Here is a 20884-nt window from a genome sequence, read left to right as displayed (position 1 = left end):
AGCATTTCCCCTCACACAGTGAGGCCATATTAGGGAGCAGGTCACAGAAAGACAAGCTATTATGAGTAAAGGCAATATACAGCGAGCCAGGAGCCACCATCAAATTAAATGATAAGAAAGTTAAAGTAATTCCACTAAAGTCAGGGACAAGGCCAGGCTGCCACTCTCTCCATAACTAGTCAACATAGTGCTTGAAGCTCTAGCTAGTGCAACAGCACAACTGAAGGAGGCCAAGGGGTGCACGTTGGAAAGGGAATAATAAAGTATCACTATTTGCAAATAATACGATAGTATACGTGAGTGACTCCAAAAAATTCTACCAGAGAACTCTACAGCTGATAAACACCTTCAGCAAAGTAACTGGACACAAAATTAACTCAAAAATATCAGTAGCTCCCCTTTATACAAGTGATAAGTGGCTGAGAAAAAAATTAGGGACTCTACACTTTTCACAATAGCCACAAATAATATAAAATGTCTTGATGTAACTCTAACAAAGCACGTTAAAGACCTGTATGACAAGAACTTCAAGTCTCTGAAGAAAGAAACTGAAGAAGATATCAGAGGGTGGAAAGATCTCCCATGTTCATGGATCAGTAGGATTAACATAGTAAAAATGGCCATCTTACCAAAAGCAATCTACAGATTCAATGCCATTCCCATCAAAATGCCTACACAATTCTTCACAGACCTTGAAAGAACAATTCTCAACTTCATTTGGAAAAAAAAGCCCGGGATAGTAAAAATGGTCCTGTAAATAAAATAACTTCTGGAGGTATCTCCATTGCTGACCTCAAGCTCTATTACAAAACAACAGTAATAAAAACCACATGACATTGCATAGAAACAGCAGGGCCGGGATCCACACTCCGTCTTCACACTTTCGTGGAAGGTGTTGTCACAGCTGAGGGATCGCCGGCCCTGTATTTTTTGACAGTACTGAGATTTTTGGTCAGAATTTTTAAATTGTTAATTGCTTCTTTGTTTTGGTTTTGATTTCTGTGTGGAACTCTAGGTATCTCAGCTGTGCCTGGCTGGTTTTGTGGCAGCCAACACTTTGAACAAAAATTATACTGATAACTGACACTAGTGATGCCTGCCCTCCACTGCTGATCCTGTGTGCGTGGGAAGAAGCCATCAGACTCGCCCCAGACAAGTCTCACATCCACAGGGTTTGCAGCACATCTAATGGCCTAGAAGTTGCTATGGAGCATAGAGAGGCTTTGGGGCAGCCAAAAGCCTCATAAAATTAAGGTGGGCATGGTCTATTATCCCTGCTAAACACACACACACACACACACACACACACACGCACACGCACACGCACACGCACACGCACATGCACACGCACACACACACACCACCTATTAGGAAAACTTAGTTTGCAAAGTTTTGTCAGTAGCATGTGGTTTTGACCTAGACACCCCCCCCCTAAGAAGAGCAGCAGTAATGAGAGACAGTCTTGTCTTCAGTTCTGAGAATCCATTTGCTCTTAGAGGTTACCTTGAAGGCTGCCACGCAGTGCAGGCTCAGCAGGGCCATCACCACTGCCAGAAGGATGGTAGCAAGGTTCCTCACATCCCATATGCTCTCCACCAGAGGGATGCTGCCCACTTGCCAGTCGTAGCACAGGGTGATAGGTGCCAGCAGGAGCCATACATTGAAGGCCAGGAGGTAGGAGTAAGTAAGGAACCTACGAAGAGAACAGTTGTGAAATATGACTTCCCACATCATTTTACAAACACCTGCTTACCACAGCTGTAGGAATGGCATGTCTGGGTCGTTGGTGTTTCTGGTAGAGGACAAGTGGGACAGATGTCAAACCATACATTAGACTGAGCACTGGGAACCTGTCTCACAGCTTCTAGTCGCCGTGGTGGGTGCTGACTTCAACAGAAAGCAAACAAGACATAGTTCCTATGGCACATATCTAAACGTATCACACAAGTAAATGTGATGAAGGCAGCAATGAGGAAGGCAGTGGTGGGGAAGGCAGCAGTGGGGAAGGCAGTGGTGAGGAAGACAGTGGTGAGGAAGGCAGCGGTGAGGAAGGCAGCAGTGGGGAAGGCAGCAGTGGGGAAGGCAGTGGTGAGGAAGACAGTGGTGAGGAAGGCAGCGGTGAGGAAGACAGCGGTGATGAAGGCAGCAGTGATGAAGGCAGCGGTGGGGAAGGCAGTGGTGAGGAAGACAGTGGTGATGAAGGCAGCGGTGAGGAAGACAGCGGTGATGAAGGCAGCGGCGAGGAAGGCAGCGGTGAGGAAGGCAGCGGTGAGGAAGGCAGTGGTGGGGAAGGCAGTGGTGAGGAAAGCAGTGGTGGGGAGGGCAGCGGTGGGGAAGGCAGCAGTGAAGAAGGCAGCGGTGAGGAAGGCAGCGGTGAGGAAGGCAGTGGTGGGGAGGGCAGCGGTGAGGAAGGCAGCGGTGAGGAAGGCAGCGGTGAGGAAGGCAGTGGTGGGGAGGGCAGCGATGAGAAAGGCAGCAGTGAGGAAGACAGCGGTGAGGAAGGCAGCGGTGAGGAAGACAGTGGTGAGGAAGGCAGTCCTGGGGAAAGCAGCGGTGAGGAGCAGCGGTGGGGAAGGCAGCGGTGAGGAAGGCAGTCCTGGGGAAAACAGCGGTGAGGAGCAGCAGTGGGGAAGGCAGCGGTGGGGAAGGCAGTCCTGGGTAAGGCAGTCCCGACCATGCTCTTGCTTTGTAGCAGACTCTGCTTTTAGGCCATCTCATCTTGCTATTATATAGAGTCTTGTAATACATTTGAAAACAGATTAATCCAGACTGAACTATTTCAGAAAGTAAAATATTTGCGGTAGAGAGACCAAACCTCTCATCCACAGTTGGTAGTGTAGGGGACACAGGAGGAGGAAGACTTCCTGCTCGGGCAGGCTCTGAGGTGAAATAGACGGCATTCTACCAGGACATCTCCCTGGGGTTAGAAGATAGTGAGTTTGCCTACACTCACTTAGCCTGCACAGTCATTAGCCAGAGTTCCAGGTCCTTGAGGACTTGAGGGTCTCAGTGCAGAACAGATCCATCCAAACCTCTGCACTAGGAGGTGAGCAACAGCCACAAGGCTTCCAGGATCCCAAAGCCACAGGCCAAGATGATCTGCCCACCCAACCACCACTAACTGCACGGCTAAGGAGAGAATCTGTCCTGTCTCTGGTCAACACCTGAGAGGCCCTGGAGGTAGCCCTCCGGGATGGTTAGGACTGTAACCGTCACACCCTAAAGCAGAACCAGAGCAGGGGAAAGGGCTTAGCAGGCGGAGCCTTTGATGCACAAGAATGAAGCCAGGCTCGCAGACAGGCTCCTGTGATGTCAGCTGAGGAGGAGGAAACAGGGCCATCCCTAGAGCTCCATGGCAGCCAGCAAAACAGACTTAGTGAGTTCTAGGCCAGGGAGAGTCCATCTTCATGAAGGTGGACATTGACCTCTGGCCTCCAAACACACACACACACACACACACACACACACACACGCACACGCACACGCACACGCACACGCACACGCACACGCACACATGCACACACACACATGCCTGTGAAATAAACAAACCCAGAATTATCATTCTCCAGGACCTAAGAGCCGTGCTTTCAACTACAACCAAAGAGGAAGGCTAAGGCATCTGTCTCCAGCCCCCTAACTTAGGAACTGCCAGCCGCAGATAAGGCCAACACCTCCACACAAATCAAACGGACTCAGAGCCTCTCCTCTTGTCCACAGTTACTGAGTATAGCTTGTTTTATCACTGTTAAGGATGGGTAGCTATAGGGCAGCCATTGGCAAGCGCTAACACATTAGGTAGGTAGCTGTAGGGCAGCCATGGGCGAGCGCTAACACATTAGGTAGGTAGCTGCAGGGCAGCCATGGGTGAGCGCTAACACATTAGGTAGGTAGCTATAGGGCAGCCATTGGCAAGCGCTAACACATTAGGTAGGTAGCTGTAGGGCAGCCATTGGCGAGCGCTAACACATTAGGTAGGTAGCTGCAGGGCAGCCATTGGCGAGCGCTAACACATTAGGTAGGTAGCTGTAGGGCAGCCATTGGCGAGCGCTAACACATTAGGTAGGTAGCTGCAGGGCAGCCATGGGCAAGCACTAACACATTGGTTAGAGGCAGGTAATGCACCTCACTATATGATGGACAGATTGAGTAGGTGACTACAAGCCCAGTACTCGAGAGGCTGAGGCAGGGGGACAGCCAAGAGTCAGAGGCCAGCCTAGGGCACCTGCTGAGTGAGACCTGTCTCAAACAACAAACAAACAAATTCATTTTAATGTCACAAAGCAAGACAGAAAGCGTAATATGCCCCTGATAGAAACACACACAAATGGTGAAATAATCTTGTCAAAAAGTACAACAGAGGCAAGACCTTGAATATGGACCAGTTCTAAAACAACTGTGACTACAGAATTACATACAAGAGCCAACAGAATACGACACATAGGGACACAATGTCCAGGGTGTGAGAGAAATCACTGCACCAATGTTTCTTGAAGAAGCACATGGTAATGGAGGCCCAAGAGACACACTGCAGGGCGCTCTACACAGACGACACTGTGGTGGTTAGCGCTCACTGTCCATCTGACAGGTGTTGCCTTACAGATTACCTAACCCTAACCCTGAGCTTAGCCGCAACGGGAAGACCCAGCCCAATAGTGGGTACCAGCGTTCTCTGAGCCTCAGTCTTGGGAGCAGCTCTGCCTGTGGCTTCCGGGTCCTACTGTGAGCAGCTGCCCCAGGCTCCTGCCTCCACCCCCTCCTCACCACAGTGGAAGTGCTCTGCGTCTCTGAGCTAAAGGAAACTCTCCCATAAGTTGCTTTTGTCGGGGAATTTTATCACAGCACTAGAAGAGGTAACTAAGAGGCTAATTCAAGAAAACTACTATTACACTAAACAAGCATTACATCACTGGGAAAACAGTGATATTGATGGATAACAAAGCTGGATACAGAGGCCCATCAAGTTTTAAAGACAGGATGTAAAAGTACCATGTGAAATGAACTTACTGAGTTTGTCAAAATCGTGACTTAGGATTTGCTTCAAAATAACTGGCCAGGCAGAGGGGCGAGAGGAGGATGTGGGTGACTGACGGCTGAGGGTTGTGAGTGCCAAAACTGAATGACGGAGTGGGGCTCACATGCCACTTCTCTACTTCTGTGTGTATCTGATATCTTACATGATAAACCTTAAGTAAAAGGGAGGTGGCTGCTTTAATATCTTATTCCTAGCTACATCTGGCCCCTAGGATATCTGCTGACTCCACGTACGGTCTCTGATGTCCACTTTGCCCTGCAGCTTTCCTTCCCCTGCTTGTTTTCTAGAATTGCCATGTTGTCCCTACAACTAAAAGGCAATTAAGATTCTTTTTTTAAAGTTATAATCTTATTGAGAACAGAATAGATCACAGAGCAGAAGTAGCGACTGCTTTCTAGTCTGTATGGATGGATTCTGACTGTGGAGCTGGCAACAGTCTAAGTCCTTTCTAAGATGCAGACAGCAGTGGGGAAGACGCTCTGCAAACGTAAGCAACAAAGAAGCCACTTGGAATCGCTCCAGAAGCTAATTATCTTTTAGGGAGGGCTACTTCAGTCAACTGTGATCAACAACTACAGGGTTTCTTTTTAACTCCTTCTCTATGAATTGCATTCAAACTCCTAAGAATTCAGAAATGAAATACCCTGTGCAATATTTCTGCCCTTCTGGGTGCGCTCTCTCTCTCTCTCTCTCTCTCTCTCTCTCTCTCTCTCTCTCTCTCTCTCTCTCTCTCTCTGTCTAAAGCAAGAGCAAAACCAAAATAAATTATTTACCAATTTTCTGCTATTAATCCTGTTAACAAGAGAGAAACCACTGAAATGTCTTGCTAACAAAACAGAGAGAACTGGAAATTCAATGTAAACAATGTAGTGATTCATTTTTATTGAGAAACCAGGAATGACCAAAGGAGAGTTTCATAGCCAGAAGTGGCAGCTCTGGGAGGCTAAGGCAGGAGGTTCACTGCCCAGGCTACTGTCTGGTGAGGCAGGCAGGAGGCTCACTGCCCAGGCTACTGTCATGGTTAGCCTAATTGCTAAGTTGATAGTCTTGAGTCATCTGAAAAGGAGGAACCTCCACTGAGGAGCTGCCTGCACCAGGTTGGTCTGAGTGTGAGATGGGGGACTGTCTCGACACTGATTGACACAAGAGGACTCAGCCCGCCAGGGTCAGAGTGTGAGGTCTTGTCTCAAAGCCACAGCATGACAGAAAGGCGCCGTGACAGAAGCACACACAAAGGACAGCATCTTGGAGAAGTGCACCTCCAAACAGCCCCTCCTGGAACTGTGTGCTTGGTTTAAAGGCACAGACACACATGGATTGTGTCTTTGGCTTTGAGTGTCCTTTCTGCTAAGAAAGGATGAATCCACTGTACTTCCTGGCCTAGACAGATACCTGAGTCAGGACATAGGAACAAAACCATGCCACACACAGCAGCTCTTCTTTGTTTTACATAAAAAAATTTGCTGCTAGAAACAGCCTCCTGATCACCTACAGAACTTTATCCATTCTCCCTACCAAACAACATCCCTCCAACTGATGGATTCAATTCCCAGCTAGTGGACATCTGCACTGTCTTTGTCTTGACTGTCAAGGATACTACTGCTGTGACCTCTGTGGAAAGTGGATGCTATATTACCTAACCATTAGGTATTGGGCCACGTGCACGCTGCCTGGACCCACCAGGTGGGGGCATTAGGGCTGTGGGCTTTGGTGATCTTTTCTGTCCCTCTGCAGCAGCTGTTTGCTATGGATCTTGCAGCTGAGGAGACTTCCCCCAGGCTCCTGTGCCCCAGGAACAATGAGGCTATGCAGACACAATCCACTCAGTGTCATCTCCAGGACCTTTTCCAGGACCAGCCTAAGGACACCACTTTCTACACTGCCTTTCCAAATCGACAGGAAGCCTTCACTTGAACTCAGTAAATATTAACTCATTCTTTGTGCATGCCTTAGGTGCTGAACGTGATCAGCGCTGGCCTGGCTGTCCACAGGGTGTTCACACTGCACTGGTGGTAAGAAGACAGGCACGGATTATGTGGTTGAATGGCAGTATTTCAATACCACATGTAAATCGGAGCAGGCATGTGTCTGAGGCAGGGCGCAGCTGAGACCTAGACTCAATAGCTGGTCTATGGGTCAACAGAATGGGTGGGGGGCTGTGAGGATCCAGGCAGGGTGAAGGGCTCTGCTCTCTGTGGTTCACGCAACTGAGAATATTTACTAACAGCTGTTTCTAAAATAGACCCTGAACTGAATAAACAATCCATTTAACGGTGTTATCAATCTCATCTCTGACAGGCATTTCTCCAAGGCACCCTGGAAACAGCACACTTCCAGCCCTCTGGCAGTTGGGTGGGGCAAATAACAGCTTCTGGTGTGGGCAGAGGTGACTGTCTGTGAAAGCTGCAACAGAAGCAGATGGCAGACTCAACACTGGACGTTGTTATAGCATCACCAACTATCGGGGCGGCAGGTATCATGAACAACGTCGTAGGGATTCCTTCTTTTAAGATAGAAATAATGATGACTGCATTGGTATTCTATCCACAACAGATTTCAAAACAGTGCAGCATTAGATCAGGGACAAGGAGAGACTGGATGTGGGTGAGTACCAACAACACAAGACTGAACCCCCTTGGCGAATGCTGAGACAGGAAAACCCTATTACAACGGAGCTTCTCATTTTAGGGAGAGGTGTGAGCCCCACCACCTGTCCTCCCTCTGCCACACTGATTTAGCTGTTCCAGTTGACACAACTATAAAGTGCAAGCCACTCACTGTCCAGAGCTACAAAGGCAGCAGGGACCACAGCACCTCGCAGTGGCGAACAAACTCACACCACTCTTGGGATTTCAGGTCTGCTCTCGCCTCAGCACAGCCTAGTCTCACCTTGGTGAAATGCAGAAGGAACCAGAGATGATTAGATTGTCTGTACATCTTGGGACTAGCTCCAGGACAAACATCTGCAAATTTCACTGAAGTCTCAAAGAGGAAAACATCAGATGGTACTGCAGTTTCTGAGGGACTTTCTTTATGTTCTCATTTGAGTCATTCCAAAGACTTAAAGACAGAGGCTCAGCCCTTAAGAACTGACATGATGGTCCAAAGGCTTCAGTCACAGTACTTGAAGGTACAGGTAGAGGCAGCTGGATCCCTATGGGTCCGAGGCCAGACTGGTCTATAGGGCAATACCAGGCCAGCCAGGGCTACATGGTGAAATCCTGTCTACAGAAACAACAAAATAAACAAAACAAACAAACAAAAATTCCTGACTATAGAATAAAAGGAAAGCAGCGGTCTACAATAAAGTGTATCTGAAAGCATACGCTTTAATCCTTCAGGATTAAGAAGCTTCAAGCAAGGTCTTACAGAAGAAGCAGAGGACAAAACACGGAGGCGAGGACACTGCAGACTAGAGACATGGAGGAGAGGGCACTGCAGACTAGAGACATGGGGGAGAGGGCACTGCAGACTAGAGACACAGAGGAGAGGGCACTGCAGACTAGAGACACAAAGGAGAGGGCACTGCAGACTAGAGACACGGAGGAGAGGGCACTGCAGACTAGAGACACAGAGGAGAGGGCACTGCAGACTAGAGACACGGAGGAGAGGGCACTGCAGACTAAAGACACGGAGGAGAGAGCACTGCAGACTAGAGACACGGAGGAGAGGGCACTGCAGACTAGAGACACGGAGGAGAGGGCACTGCAGACTAGAGACACGGAGGAGAGGGCACTGCAGACTAGAGACACGGAGGAGAGGGCACTGCAGACTAGAGACACGGAGGAGAGGGCACTGCAGACTAGAGACACGGAGGAGAGGGCACTGCAGACCAGAGACACGGAGGAGAGGGCACTGCAGACTAGAGACACGGAGGAGAGGGCACTGCAGACTAGAGACACAGAGGAGAGGGCACTGCAGACTAGAGACACGGAGGGGAGGGCACTGCAGACTAGAGACACGGGGGAGAGGACACTGCAGACTAGAGACATGGGGGAGAGGGCACTGCAGACTAGAGACATGGAGGAGAGGGCACTGCAGACTGGAGACATGGGGGAGAGGGCACTGCAGACTAGAGACATGGAGGAGAGGGCACTGAAGACTAGAGACACGGAGGAGAGGGCACTGCAGACTAGAGACATGGGGGAGAGGGCACTGCAGACTAGAGACACGGAGGAGAGGACACTGCAGACTAGAGACATGGAGGAGAGGGCACTGCAGACTAGAGACATGGAGGAGGAGAGGGCACTGCAGACTAGAGACATGGAGGAGGAGAGGGCACTGCAGACTAGAGACATGGGGGAGAGGGCACTGCAGACTAGAGACATGGAGGAGAGGGCACTGCAGACTAGAGACATGGAGGAGGAGAGGGCACTGCAGACTAAAGACATGGAGGAGGAGAGGGCACTGCAGACTAGAGACATGGGGGAGAGGGCACTGCAGACTAGAGACATGGAGGAGAGGGCACTGCAGACTAGAGACATGGAGGAGGAGAGGGCACTGCAGACTAGAGACACGGGGGAGAGGGCACTGCAGACTAGAGACATGGAGGAGAGGGCACTGCAGACTAGAGACACAGAGGAGAGGGCACTGCAGACTAGAGACACGGAGGAGAGGGCACTGCAGACTAGAGACATGGGGGAGAGGGCACTGCAGACTAGAGACACGGAGGAGAGGGCACTGCAGACTAGAGACAGGGAGGAGAGGGCACTGCAGACTAGAGACACGGAGGAGAGGGCACTGCAGACTAGAGACACAGAGGAGAGGACACTGCAGACTAGAGACACGGAGGGGAGGGCACTGCAGACTAGAGACACGGAAGAGAGGACACTGCAGACTAGAGACATGGGGGAGAGGGCACTGCAGACTAGAGACATGGAGGAGAGGGCACTGCAGACTAGAGACACGGAGGAGAGGGCACTGCAGACTAGAGACATGGAGGAGAGGGCACTGCAGACTAGAGACATGGAGGAGGAGAGGGCACTGCAGACTAGAGACATGGAGGAGGAGAGGGCACTGCAGACTAGAGACACGGAGGGGAGGGCACTGCAGACTAGAGACATGGAGGAGAGGGCACTGCAGACTAGAGACATGGAGGAGGAGAGGGCACTGCAGACTAGAGACATGGAGGAGAGGGCACTGCAGACTAGAGACATGGAGGAGGAGAGGGCAGTGCAGACTAGAGACATGGGGGAGAGGGCACTGCAGACTAGAGACATGGAGGAGAGGGCACTGCAGACTAGAGACATGGAGGAGAGGGCACTGCAGACTAGAGACATGGGGGAGAGGGCACTGCAGACTAGAGACATGGGGGAGAGGGCACTGCAGACTAGAGACACGGAGGGGAGGGCACTGCAGACTAGAGTCATGGAGGAGGAGAGGGCACTGCAGACTAGAGACACGGAGGAGAGCACACTGCAGACTAGAGACACGGAGGAGAGGACACTGCAGACTAGAGACATGGAGGAAAGGACACTGCAGACTAGAGACATGGAGGAGAGGACACTGCAGACTAGAGACACGGGGGAGAGGGCACTGCAGACTAGAGACATGGAGGAGAGGGCACTGCAGGATTAGAAAATATGCTTCTGTCATGTTCTTAAAGCTTAGAACATTTTCTTATAGTTTTCTCATGATCATACCATGGAAGCTTTTTGTCTTAGTTCAGCTAATCAGGAAACAGACAGAAACATGGAAAACATTGTCTGTAGAGCAAGGACTTCAAAGTCAACATGCAATAACTACAGCCTCCTAAGTGGAAAGAGTCTGAGAGTCTCATCTGACAAGGAAGTAACCTCTGTATGCTTTAGGAGAGAAAACAATCTAGTACAGGAAGTGGCTTTGGATGGAATCAAAGCAGGAGGACCTCATCTAGGAAGCCCTGCTCTCTGGTGCAACTACTGGAGGTAAGCCACTGGGAAGATGAGGTCAAGTGAGGTCACAGGGCTGTGCTGTGGTTTGAATGTGTGGGTTCCCAGCCACTACTGCTGTTCTGGGAAGTCGCAGAGCCATTAGGACTGGGTTGCTAGAAGTGAGCCTTTTCGACTCAGGGCTTTGCCTGGTTCTGGCCTTTTCCTCTGTTCCACATAGCAGCCTGAGACATGGATTAAGTTACCACAGCAAGCTTTCCTCAGAAAGCAGGAGCCAAAATAAGCCTTTCCTCCCATAAGCTGTTTCTGTTAGGTGTTTGGGTCACAATATCAAGAGAAATAACTAATACAGGATAGACTCCAACACATCAGGACTGGTTCCTTAAAAAGACATCAGGGCTGGGGAGAGAGTGAGCCAGCAAAGAGCCGGCCACGCAAACAGGAAGACCTGTGTCAGACACCAGAACCCAGCTAAGAAGGCTGGGTGTGGTGGCACTCTACACTCTGTAATCCCAGTGCTGGAGAGGCAGACTGACAGTCCCTGGGCTTGCTCGCCAGTCAGCTTAGAGCATCCTACTTGTCCACTTCAAGTCTGAGAAGGCCTGCCTCAAGAAAACAAGGTAGATAGCACCTGAAGAAAGACACCTTCAGGCACCCTCAGGTATCCACATGGGAGCGCGTGCTAGAGACGCGTCAGCGTGCCCGGGGGTGGGGATGGGGGTGGGGGGTTGGGGAGGGTGCTCCCAGGCAGTGTGCGGGAGGAGAGTGTGCTCCCAGGCGGTGTGCGGGAGGAGAGTGTGCTCCCAGGCGGTGTGCGGTGTGCGGGAGGCATGGGCAAGTTCTTCTAATGCAGCCACCTTAGAGAAACACAGACTCTGCTCTCTCCTGTCCCCGAACCTTCCTCCTTTCAGCTGCTCCTGTCAGGCTCTTGGTCTCAGTGTCAAGAAAGGTAACATATATGGGAAACCTTGTCGTCTGCAACTCAAGGACATAAAAGAAGAAGAGCATGGCGAGGCATGGTGGACATGCTTGTAATCCCAGTAAAGGGAAACCAAGGCAGGAGGAATGCTACAGGTTTGAGTCTAGCCTGGGCTACTGAGGGAGACACTATTTTAAAACTCTAAAAGAGGGAAGAAGAGGTAAAGGTAAGTTGTTGAGATACTCCGTCCTAACACTCTGTCGCACACTGAGTAGCCTGAGTTAGAAAAGGCTGCTGGGGACATACTTCAGACCTCACTGAAAGCTACTTGTATCTCAGGAGTAACCGACAGACCTGGAAATATTTGGCTGAAGTCCTGATTTTGCCAGGGACTCCACCAGGGATTGTTACTGTTAGGCACCAACCAGAGGAAATATGCAACCTCACCCTTTTGGTGGCTCGGATGGTATAGCTAAGGCAGCCATGATCGGAGACTGAGTACCACATCCAGACATATTTGACCACTTCCCCTTGGTGGGAGGCCTCGTGGCACTTACAGGAAGGGGAAGCAGGCTACCTGGATGAGACCTGATACCCTGTGATCATATGGTTGGGGAGGAGGTCCCCTTCTGTCACAGGTCTAGGGGAGGGGAATGGGATGAAAGAGGGAAGGAGTGGGGAACAGGAAGATACAAGTGAGCAGATAACAATCTAGATGTAATCTGAATAAATTATTTAAGGTAAAAAAAGTTGCAGTGGATCTTAGTGTCTCTTCACAGATAAAGTGACCCTGACTAAGGCACAGCGCCCACCGAGACGGCAATAGTGACCCTGACTAAGGCACAGACCCACCAAGACAGCAATAGTGACCCTGACTAAGACACAGGGCCCACCGAGACAGCAATAGTGATCCTGACTAAGACACAGGGCCCACCATGACAGCAATAGTGACCCTGACTAAGACACAGGGCCCACTAAGACAGCAATAGTGACCCTGACTAAGACACGGGGCCCACTAGGACAGCAACAGTGACCCTGACTAAGACACAGGGCCCACCATGACAGCAATAGTGACCCTGACTAAGACACAGGGCCCACCATGACAGCAATAGTGACCCTGACTAAGACACAGGGCCCACTAAGACAGGAATAGTGACCCTGACTAAGACACGGGGCCCACTAGGACAGCAACAGTGACCCTGACTAAGACATAGGGCCCACCAAGACAGCAATAGTGACCCTGACCAAGACACATGGCCCACCAAGACAGCAATAGTGACCCTGACTAAGACACGGGGCCCACTAGGACAGCAACAGTGACCCTGACTAAGACATAGGGCCCACCAACACAGCAATAGTGACCCTGACCAAGACACATGGCCCACCAAGACAGCAATAGTGACCCTGACTAAGGCACAGGGCCCACCAAGACAGAAATAGTGACCCTGACTAAGACACAGGGCCCACCAATAGTGACCCTGACCAAGACACAGGGCCCACCAGGACAGCGATAGTGACCCTGACTAAGGCACAGGGCCCATCATATAGGGCTTTTGGCTTTTTCCTTCTGGTACATGAGCTGGGTAGGAAGGTCAGCTGGGAGCTTTCTCTCTGCCTCTGAGCTAGCAGGTTTTCACTACAGTATCTGGCTCCTGAGTCTTCATTGGTAAAATCAAATGGTTGAGATTTTCATTCATTAAAAAACAACATATGTTGAAATGAATTCCAAATACATGAATAGCACGTCCCTTTCTATCCTCATCCTGCCCAGTTTATGGTCATTATTTCCTCCAGATGCAAAGCTGGCCTGTGGTTTAACGTTACCGAGCAGGGTTCAGTGCATATGAACTCATTCACAATAAGACCTGTTATTTTGTACAAATGACTTATGGCAATAAAAATGCCCAACAAAACCCACTAAGAAACAAGTAACTTTCAGGGAATGTGAGTCACTGACCTGGTAAGGACGTAAGGTGAGAACGAAGCTGGGTTGTCCTGCTCTGAGAAGAGGGGCATGGTTCCTCCCATTATCCACAGACGGAAGTACAAAATGACTGTCACCTAGGAGGAATGAGGAGATCGGATGAAATGTCCACCCACGGCTCTCCCATTCTGAGCCTCTATCAGGAAGTGGAGTCAACTGTGCCCTCCCTCACAGCTGAGGGACAAGCTGCCTCTACAGCCCTGAGAATCACAATCAGGGAAAACATCCCCCTGAGCTTCCAAGCTCAGACTGCTGGACACTATGTGCAGCAGCTGCCGCAGCTCTGCCTCCAGATACCAGACTGGACACTGTGTGCAGCAGCAGGTACTGACACAACCAGGTCACTTGGAAACTCTCTGAAAGGGACTTTAAGGCTCTGTGTTGTCCCCACCATGCCACCAGGTCCCATGCATGCTTTCACACACACCTTTGCTCAAGAGCAACATCTCCCTCCTGCAGACCTTATCAGTAGTAAATGTATTAAATAACCTGGAGCGCGCCTCTGAGTTGTCCCCTTACAGCTACACTTCAACTATATACTATATACTTACATAACTGATGACCAAAACGGCCCGTTTTAAAAACGGTCTCAGGGTGAGCAGGACATTCCTGTTGCTGTTTCCTGTCAGACACCTGAAACAGGAAAGAAAGGAAAGATGAGCATCGTCAGAGCAACCGCCCACAGTCGCGCTCCTCTCCGTCTGGGAGGAACCGAGAGCCACTTGCAACTTGGGAAGCAGGAACCGGTTTCTTCATTTCTCTGTACATCTGTTCTGCTTATATCTACTCTGTGGACACATCGTAAGGAATAAGTGAGATATAGCATTGTTAGCTATAATAAATATTGCTATCCCACCTGTCCCTGATTAGCCTACAGACCCTGAGAACATCAGTTTATATTCACCTTTTTATAGAATTTGAGCAGTGCATCTTCAGCCCACAACGTATCTCACAGCTGAAGAGCAAGGCTGCCAAGGCTACGTAAGGTGAAGCCCACTGTCCTTCTGGGTGATCAGAGACCTCTCACACACGCTGAAGAAAGTTCTCACTTGCTTATCGTCCCCTGTGCTAGGAAACAGATTAGACTGCCAGGATGGCAGCTTCGGGAAGGGCAGGGGTTAGTGGGGACCCTGCACCTGCCATAGTTGCCACTCGTTCAAAGGAGCTGTCGTTTTGTGAATGGGGCCGGCTGGCTTCTGTGACCCAGAGGCAAGCTGAGGTGAACAAGCCGCCGCCCCCTGTGAGAACATAAAGGGTGCACACTCCCCTCTGCCCAGGCTTGCACACTCTAGTCAGAGCAGAGAAAGGAAGTTGACCCAAATCAGCCAACCTCACTGGCGCTCCCCTCCTCCTCACTCCCCACCCTTTTCATCCAGCTCTTCCACCCCTAATCTGTCTCCCCCCTCAAAGCATCTCTCTGTGAGGACCTGCATTTGAATAAGGGCTCTTCACTGGGAAGTGGCTTTGTGCAGACTCTGCCTTTCAGTAAAACCTGAGTGGGTTAACATCGTGAGGAGACAAGTCCATCTGAGACAGCTTAAGGAAGATGTGTGGCCTGGGCTGTGCAGCAAATGTCTTGTAACTACAGGGATGTGACATCTTTCCTCAAAGGCAGGTCTCTTCCTAGATGCTCCCTTTGTCCTCTGTCTGCTTCATGAAAGTCTCTGGAAGTGATGCAGGCTCAGACCTGGCTATGCAAGTGCTTGCTGACTGGAGAAGGTGAGAAGGGTGGAGCCACCAAACCGTTTGCTGCTAACAGGTTCTGGACAGTCCGTCTTCCGGAGCTGCTTCTGAGTCCTTTTTCCCCTTTCAGAGTCTGCAGCAGAGTCTGCATGAGGCCAGGAACACCATGGCTGCAGTGGCAGGAAGGATACAGGTGTCTGTGCATGTGTGTGCGTGCCTGTGTGTACATGTCTGTGCTTGCACTGGGTGTCTGTGTGTGTGTGTGTGTGTGTGTGTGTGTGTGTGTGTGTGTGTGTATGTTGCACTGGGTGTCTGTGTCTCTGTGTGTGTGTGTGTGTGTGTGTGTGCACACATGCACGTGCACGCATGTCTTTGGGGCAGCCCATGGCTTCTGCGTCTCAGCAGCTGGGTCACAGCAGTAGCACAAAGCTACACATCTCCTTTGGGCTCTTCCTCCTTGTGACTGCCATTTCCAGGTAAACTAAGCCAAGATCCGTCCTTGGCACTTCTGTTTCTTTAAGGACGCAGGGTAACCCTCTGGACGCTGGGAAAGGAAGCAGACAGGATCTAGGACAAGCCGCCGAGGAGGGCAGGAGTGGGAATGCGGCTGAGCTTTCCAGGGCATTGCTCTTGGAGGCTTCATTTCTCAAGGCCCCTGCAACGTGTTTAGCACTGGAAAAATTAGAAGTGTCTTTCCCTTCTATAGAGCAAGCCACAGTTTAGGGTTTTCTTGAGGTTAAACTTAGATGGCGTTGTCACGTGTCATTTCTGATGGTCTGTTATGATGGCTATTTTAGTAACATATTTAAATGTGTCCTCTGGTTCAGACATTCTTGGTGGAATTCTATTTCCATGCTAAGGGTACCAGATAATTTACTCTTAAAATATAACATCCCAAAGTCACAGACTCCTGAAATGGTACAGAGATTCTTGGTGGAAAGACAAGATGTCAAGGTTTCTATTTTAAGCTGTAGACCCACAGTAAATGACAAAATGAGACACATGACACGGTGCTACTTCTGGAGAAGCACTAGACAGGCAGGGAGCGTGCCACAGCTCCACTCTCTGCGTTTCTCCCTCCACCCCGGCCCAGGGCTAGACAGTGGGATTTCCCCACTGGTGCACTTCTTATGGCCTCTGGAAGAGATCTCAACAACGACCAGCGATAGCAGCGGCAGTAGTAACAGCGACGAGGAGCACATGCCAGACATGCATTCTGATTTAGATGTGTCAGCTTGTTTACCATTTAGAATAATTCCACGAGACCAGAAAATTAGAATAACTTTTACACCTGATTTCTCAGTGATTCATTTCAATCATAAGAAAGACATACCACTGCCAACATTGTATTTACTTATTTGTGTGTTTACTTATTTTAAAGTCACTAAGTTGTCTGTTTGGCTGGTCTGGTACTCAGGATGGTCTCATGGCAATCCTCCTGCCCCAGCCTCACCAAACCCGGTTACAGACACTTTCATCTTAGCCAAATTCTGCATGGAATTTTCACATTCCTTACAAAGCTACAGAAAGTACCAACAACAGATTCCAGGCCTCCAAGAAAGCAGTTGACTAGTATCCGTGGGCTGAAGCTTCTGTCCTTCTGTGCTCATGGCTGCCTGCTTTCCTCCTTATCAAAGAACTAGCTAAGTAGTCTCAGGGCCTAAAAGATTGCAGTGTGTGGATGGTTTTTTGTTTTTTAATCAATGATGGCATCATAAATGATGGAAAAAACACAGAGAAACCAAGTTTTAAGAAAAAAGGACATCCTGGCATCCATGAAGAGTGCCGCAGTGGACACTCTACCTGAAGAGATAACTGGAAATTCAACTGCACACAGAGATTTAGCACCAGCATGGGAGACTGTTCCTGTCAAATGAAGCATTTTAACCACCTTTGATTTCACACACACACCATACAAAATCAAGATCATCCAAAGTGATTAACTTATGCTCCCCCACATGCAAGTCTTCCATTATGTGAAGCGGTCACCTTTGAAGGCAGAGCAGAGAAATTCAGGGAGAAACTGAGAGAGCACGATTGCATGAGTCAGCTGGGAGAGGCGTTTGAGCCAGAACAGCTAAGCTGAACCAGCCAGCCAGAGCTCAGAAAGAACAAGTAAGGGTGAGCTTATTAAACAGTAAGTCTCAGAGGCTGAAACATTCTAGGCTTAGGTTAGATTGTACAGAGGCTAGAAGCTTCCAGGGCTAGGGCTAGGTTAGCAGAGAGAAGCAGTAATCCTCTGAGAAGTCAATTAAAACAAGCGAATAAAAGTTCCTTTTATGCCCAGCGTGGTGGTACATGCCTTTAATCCCAGCACTCTAATCTCAGCACTCGGGAGGCAGAGGCAGGCAGCTGTGAGTTCGAGGCCAGCCTGGTCTACAAAGCAAGTCTAGGACAGCCAAGCCTACACAGAGAAACCCTGTCTCAGAAAAAAATAAAATCAAAAAACAAACAAAAGAGTTCCTTTCACAAAAGGTAGCTGTGAAAGCCATGAAGAAGCAGCCAGCGAGTGGCATTTCTCCATGGTCTCTGCTCCAGCTCCTGCCTCCAGGTTTCTGCCCTGGTTTTCCTAATGATGGACTCTAAGCTATAAGCCAAATAAGCCCTTTCCTCCACAAGTAGGTTTGGCCTGTGCTTCTACCACAGCAACAGAAAACTGAACGAGAGCACCTGAGGCTATTCACTCACCCTTGTAACATGCTGGAGGTTACTCATTCTCCACAGGTGACAGGTGACTACCCTCGACAGTGTTTAGCCACAATCCCGTATTTCCTTTAGACAGAATTCTTTATGCACAGTGTTTTCTTACAGGGGTTTTCTAATCCCTACCTCGACGGCCAGCCCTACTCTTGGCTATAAATTTCTTCTCACAGCTATAGTAAGGTTACCAGGCTGGCCTTGAACTCACAGCAATCTGCCTGCCTCTGCCTCCTGAGTGCTGGATTAAAGGCGTGCGCCACCATGTCCAGCTGAAGGAACTTTTAATGAGCATCCTCACAGGTCAGCGCATGCCGGGTGCTACAGCTGAAGCTTATGCTTGCCCTGTGTAAGGGGTGACTCAGAACATCCAAGTCAGGAGCAGAGGCTGGGCTGACAATGTCTCTCAGCCATGAGATGTCCAACCAGCCAGCCTCACAGAGGTGAACAGCTGACAACCATAGAAAATATAGCTGATACCTCAGAGGAGAGCAGATGAAGAGAGTGGAAGTCAACCATAGCTAGAGGTGCAGGGAGAGTGCTGCAAAGATAGGCTGAGGCAGCCGCGGTGGAGTCTGGAACCGTTGTTGCTGAGGCAGCCTCGGTGGAGTCTGGAACCATTGTTGTTGTTGTTAAGGGTTTTGAGTTGGAGGAGTGGGGGTTGGGGAAAATGAGACAAGGTCTCAAGTAGCCTAGGTTAGCCTCAAGCTCATGATATAGCCAAGGCTGGCCTTGAACTCCTGATTCCCCTGCCAGTGGCTCCTGAGTGTTAATATTACAGGTGAGCACCATCATGTAGGGCCTATGTTTATTTTTTATAACAGAAAACAGTTATGAAGGGTCTTTGGCTGAGAGACAATCTCTGACATCCCACCCTCAGCACTCTGGACATTGCTGCCGGCCATGCTGAGGATGAGAGCAGAGTGGGGTCAGTTCAGAAACTGTGCAACCCGGGACTGAGAAACAGATAATTTGTGTGTGTCCATTACCCTAAGAACCAGTAAGACAAAGGCGAGATAAGACTTGGGTGTTAAATGTCTTAATGAGTTTCAATCTCTTATGAATTGAATATTAGTTTGAAAATTGTAATAGCTGTTTACTGATGAGAATACTAACATTTCCAAAAACTGTCTTTGGAGAGTGGAGAGACGGCTCAGTAGTTAAGAGCATGCTTTGCTCCTGAAGAGGACCCACAGTTTACAACCACTTCTAACTCCAGCTCCTGGGAACTCAAAGCCCTTTTCTGGCCTCTGTAGCCACCTTTACACAAATGTACATACCCCACGCAGACACACACAGACAGACAGACACACCCACACACCTTAAAAATTAAGAGTCTTACTGGGCAGTGGTGGCGCACGCCTTTAATCCCAGCACTTGGGAGGCAGGAACAGGTGTATCGCTGTGAGTTCGAGGTCAGCCTGGTCTACAAAGTGAGTCCAGGACAGCCAAGGCTACACAGAGAGACCTTGCCTTGAAAAAAACAAAATAAACAACAAAAAACAAAAACAAAAAAACTAAGAGTCTTTTGAGAAAGGCTCTATACATGTATTGTAGTATAGAACTTATGTGTCAAGGAGCTTGCTGCTGTCCATTCTAGCCTTTGGTCCCTGAGGTCGCCAGAACAGAGGCCACCATTCCAGATGACAGACCCAAACCACACGAACAGCCTCAGACGAGAATGGAGCTGTGTGATACGGCGCAGTGCCTTCCTCTGACACCATGCATCCTCTGCTCTGACCATGCACTCTCCTGTCACCCCGGACTCTGTTTCCCCTCGTTTCCATCCACCCTCACTGGTACTACACCAGCTATATTAATGGATCTATGCAATGAGACCACAGTAACTTGCAAACATACACCACCTTTGCAGATAAACCCTAGCAACCAGAGCCAACCACACTGTAACACTCTCTTCTCCTTACCAGGAAAGTTAGGAGTTCATGGCATTCACACTGTCTGGGCACCTAAGCTAATATACATGACCCAAGCATGTTCCCATGAGACAAACACTACTAATATTTTCCTTTTACAAGAGGAGAAACTGTGGCATTAATGGCCCAGTACTTTGTCCTAAGGTCTGACAGGAAGTAAGAGATGGGAGGCAGAATACAAATCCGACTTGTGCCCTAGCTACACACATTCTGCCGCCTCTCCAATCACTGTCAGCAACACTATCTCCCTCTTCCTAAGCTGCCTGAAGCTGGGGCACATCCCTCTGGAATACAATTGTATCAGGTCCACATGCTGAGATTCACGCTCAGAGTACCAGACACACCTGAGCAACTCGGGAGATGAGAGACACCTGCGACAGCTTCATGACCAGGAGAACTGACAAGTTACTCACCTAATACTATTCGAGTGGCAGGAAAAGTGTCAGAACAGGGCCAGGCCTCATGAGCACTACGTGGAAGGAAAGGATGCATAGCCTGACATGTAAACAGCAGCTAATGCTTGCAGAGCGCACAGCAGGCCAGAAGCTGCTCCGAGCACATCGACATTTTTATCTACATTCATACAATTAGGAAGCAAGTGGCCCTAGGGAAACTGAGGCATCAAAAAGGGATCCAATCGCCAGCAGAATCAGGAAGTGGATCTGTGTACTGGTATAGAGGAATTTTAATCCAGAACCACGGCTGGTGTGGCAAGAGATCACATCTAATGACCTGGGTTCATGCGATGCAGCTGGGGTGCAGACA

The 20884-nt window shown here is 49.5% G+C and overlaps 1 protein-coding gene across 2 annotated transcripts in view; it reads right to left on the bottom strand.

The window, feature by feature from the left end:
• TMTC1 (transmembrane O-mannosyltransferase targeting cadherins 1) overlaps nt 1-20884 on the bottom strand; it is a 188317-nt gene that overhangs the window by 81748 nt on the left and 85685 nt on the right. For both annotated transcript variants that reach the window (XM_084764863.1, XM_084764862.1), the window contains exons 6-8: nt 14357-14438; nt 13779-13882; nt 1504-1693 (exon numbers count right to left, since the gene is read on the bottom strand). In XM_084764863.1, the coding sequence (XP_084620989.1) occupies nt 1504-1693; nt 13779-13882; nt 14357-14438 (376 nt within the window). The remainder of the gene's footprint in view (nt 1-1503; nt 1694-13778; nt 13883-14356; nt 14439-20884) is intronic.

Source organism: Acomys minous (assembly GCF_964271855.1).
Source record: "Acomys minous genome assembly, chromosome: 17".
Classification (NCBI taxonomy): Eukaryota; Metazoa; Chordata; class Mammalia; order Rodentia; family Muridae; genus Acomys; species Acomys minous.
This window is presented reverse-complemented; position numbering and strand designations above follow the sequence as displayed.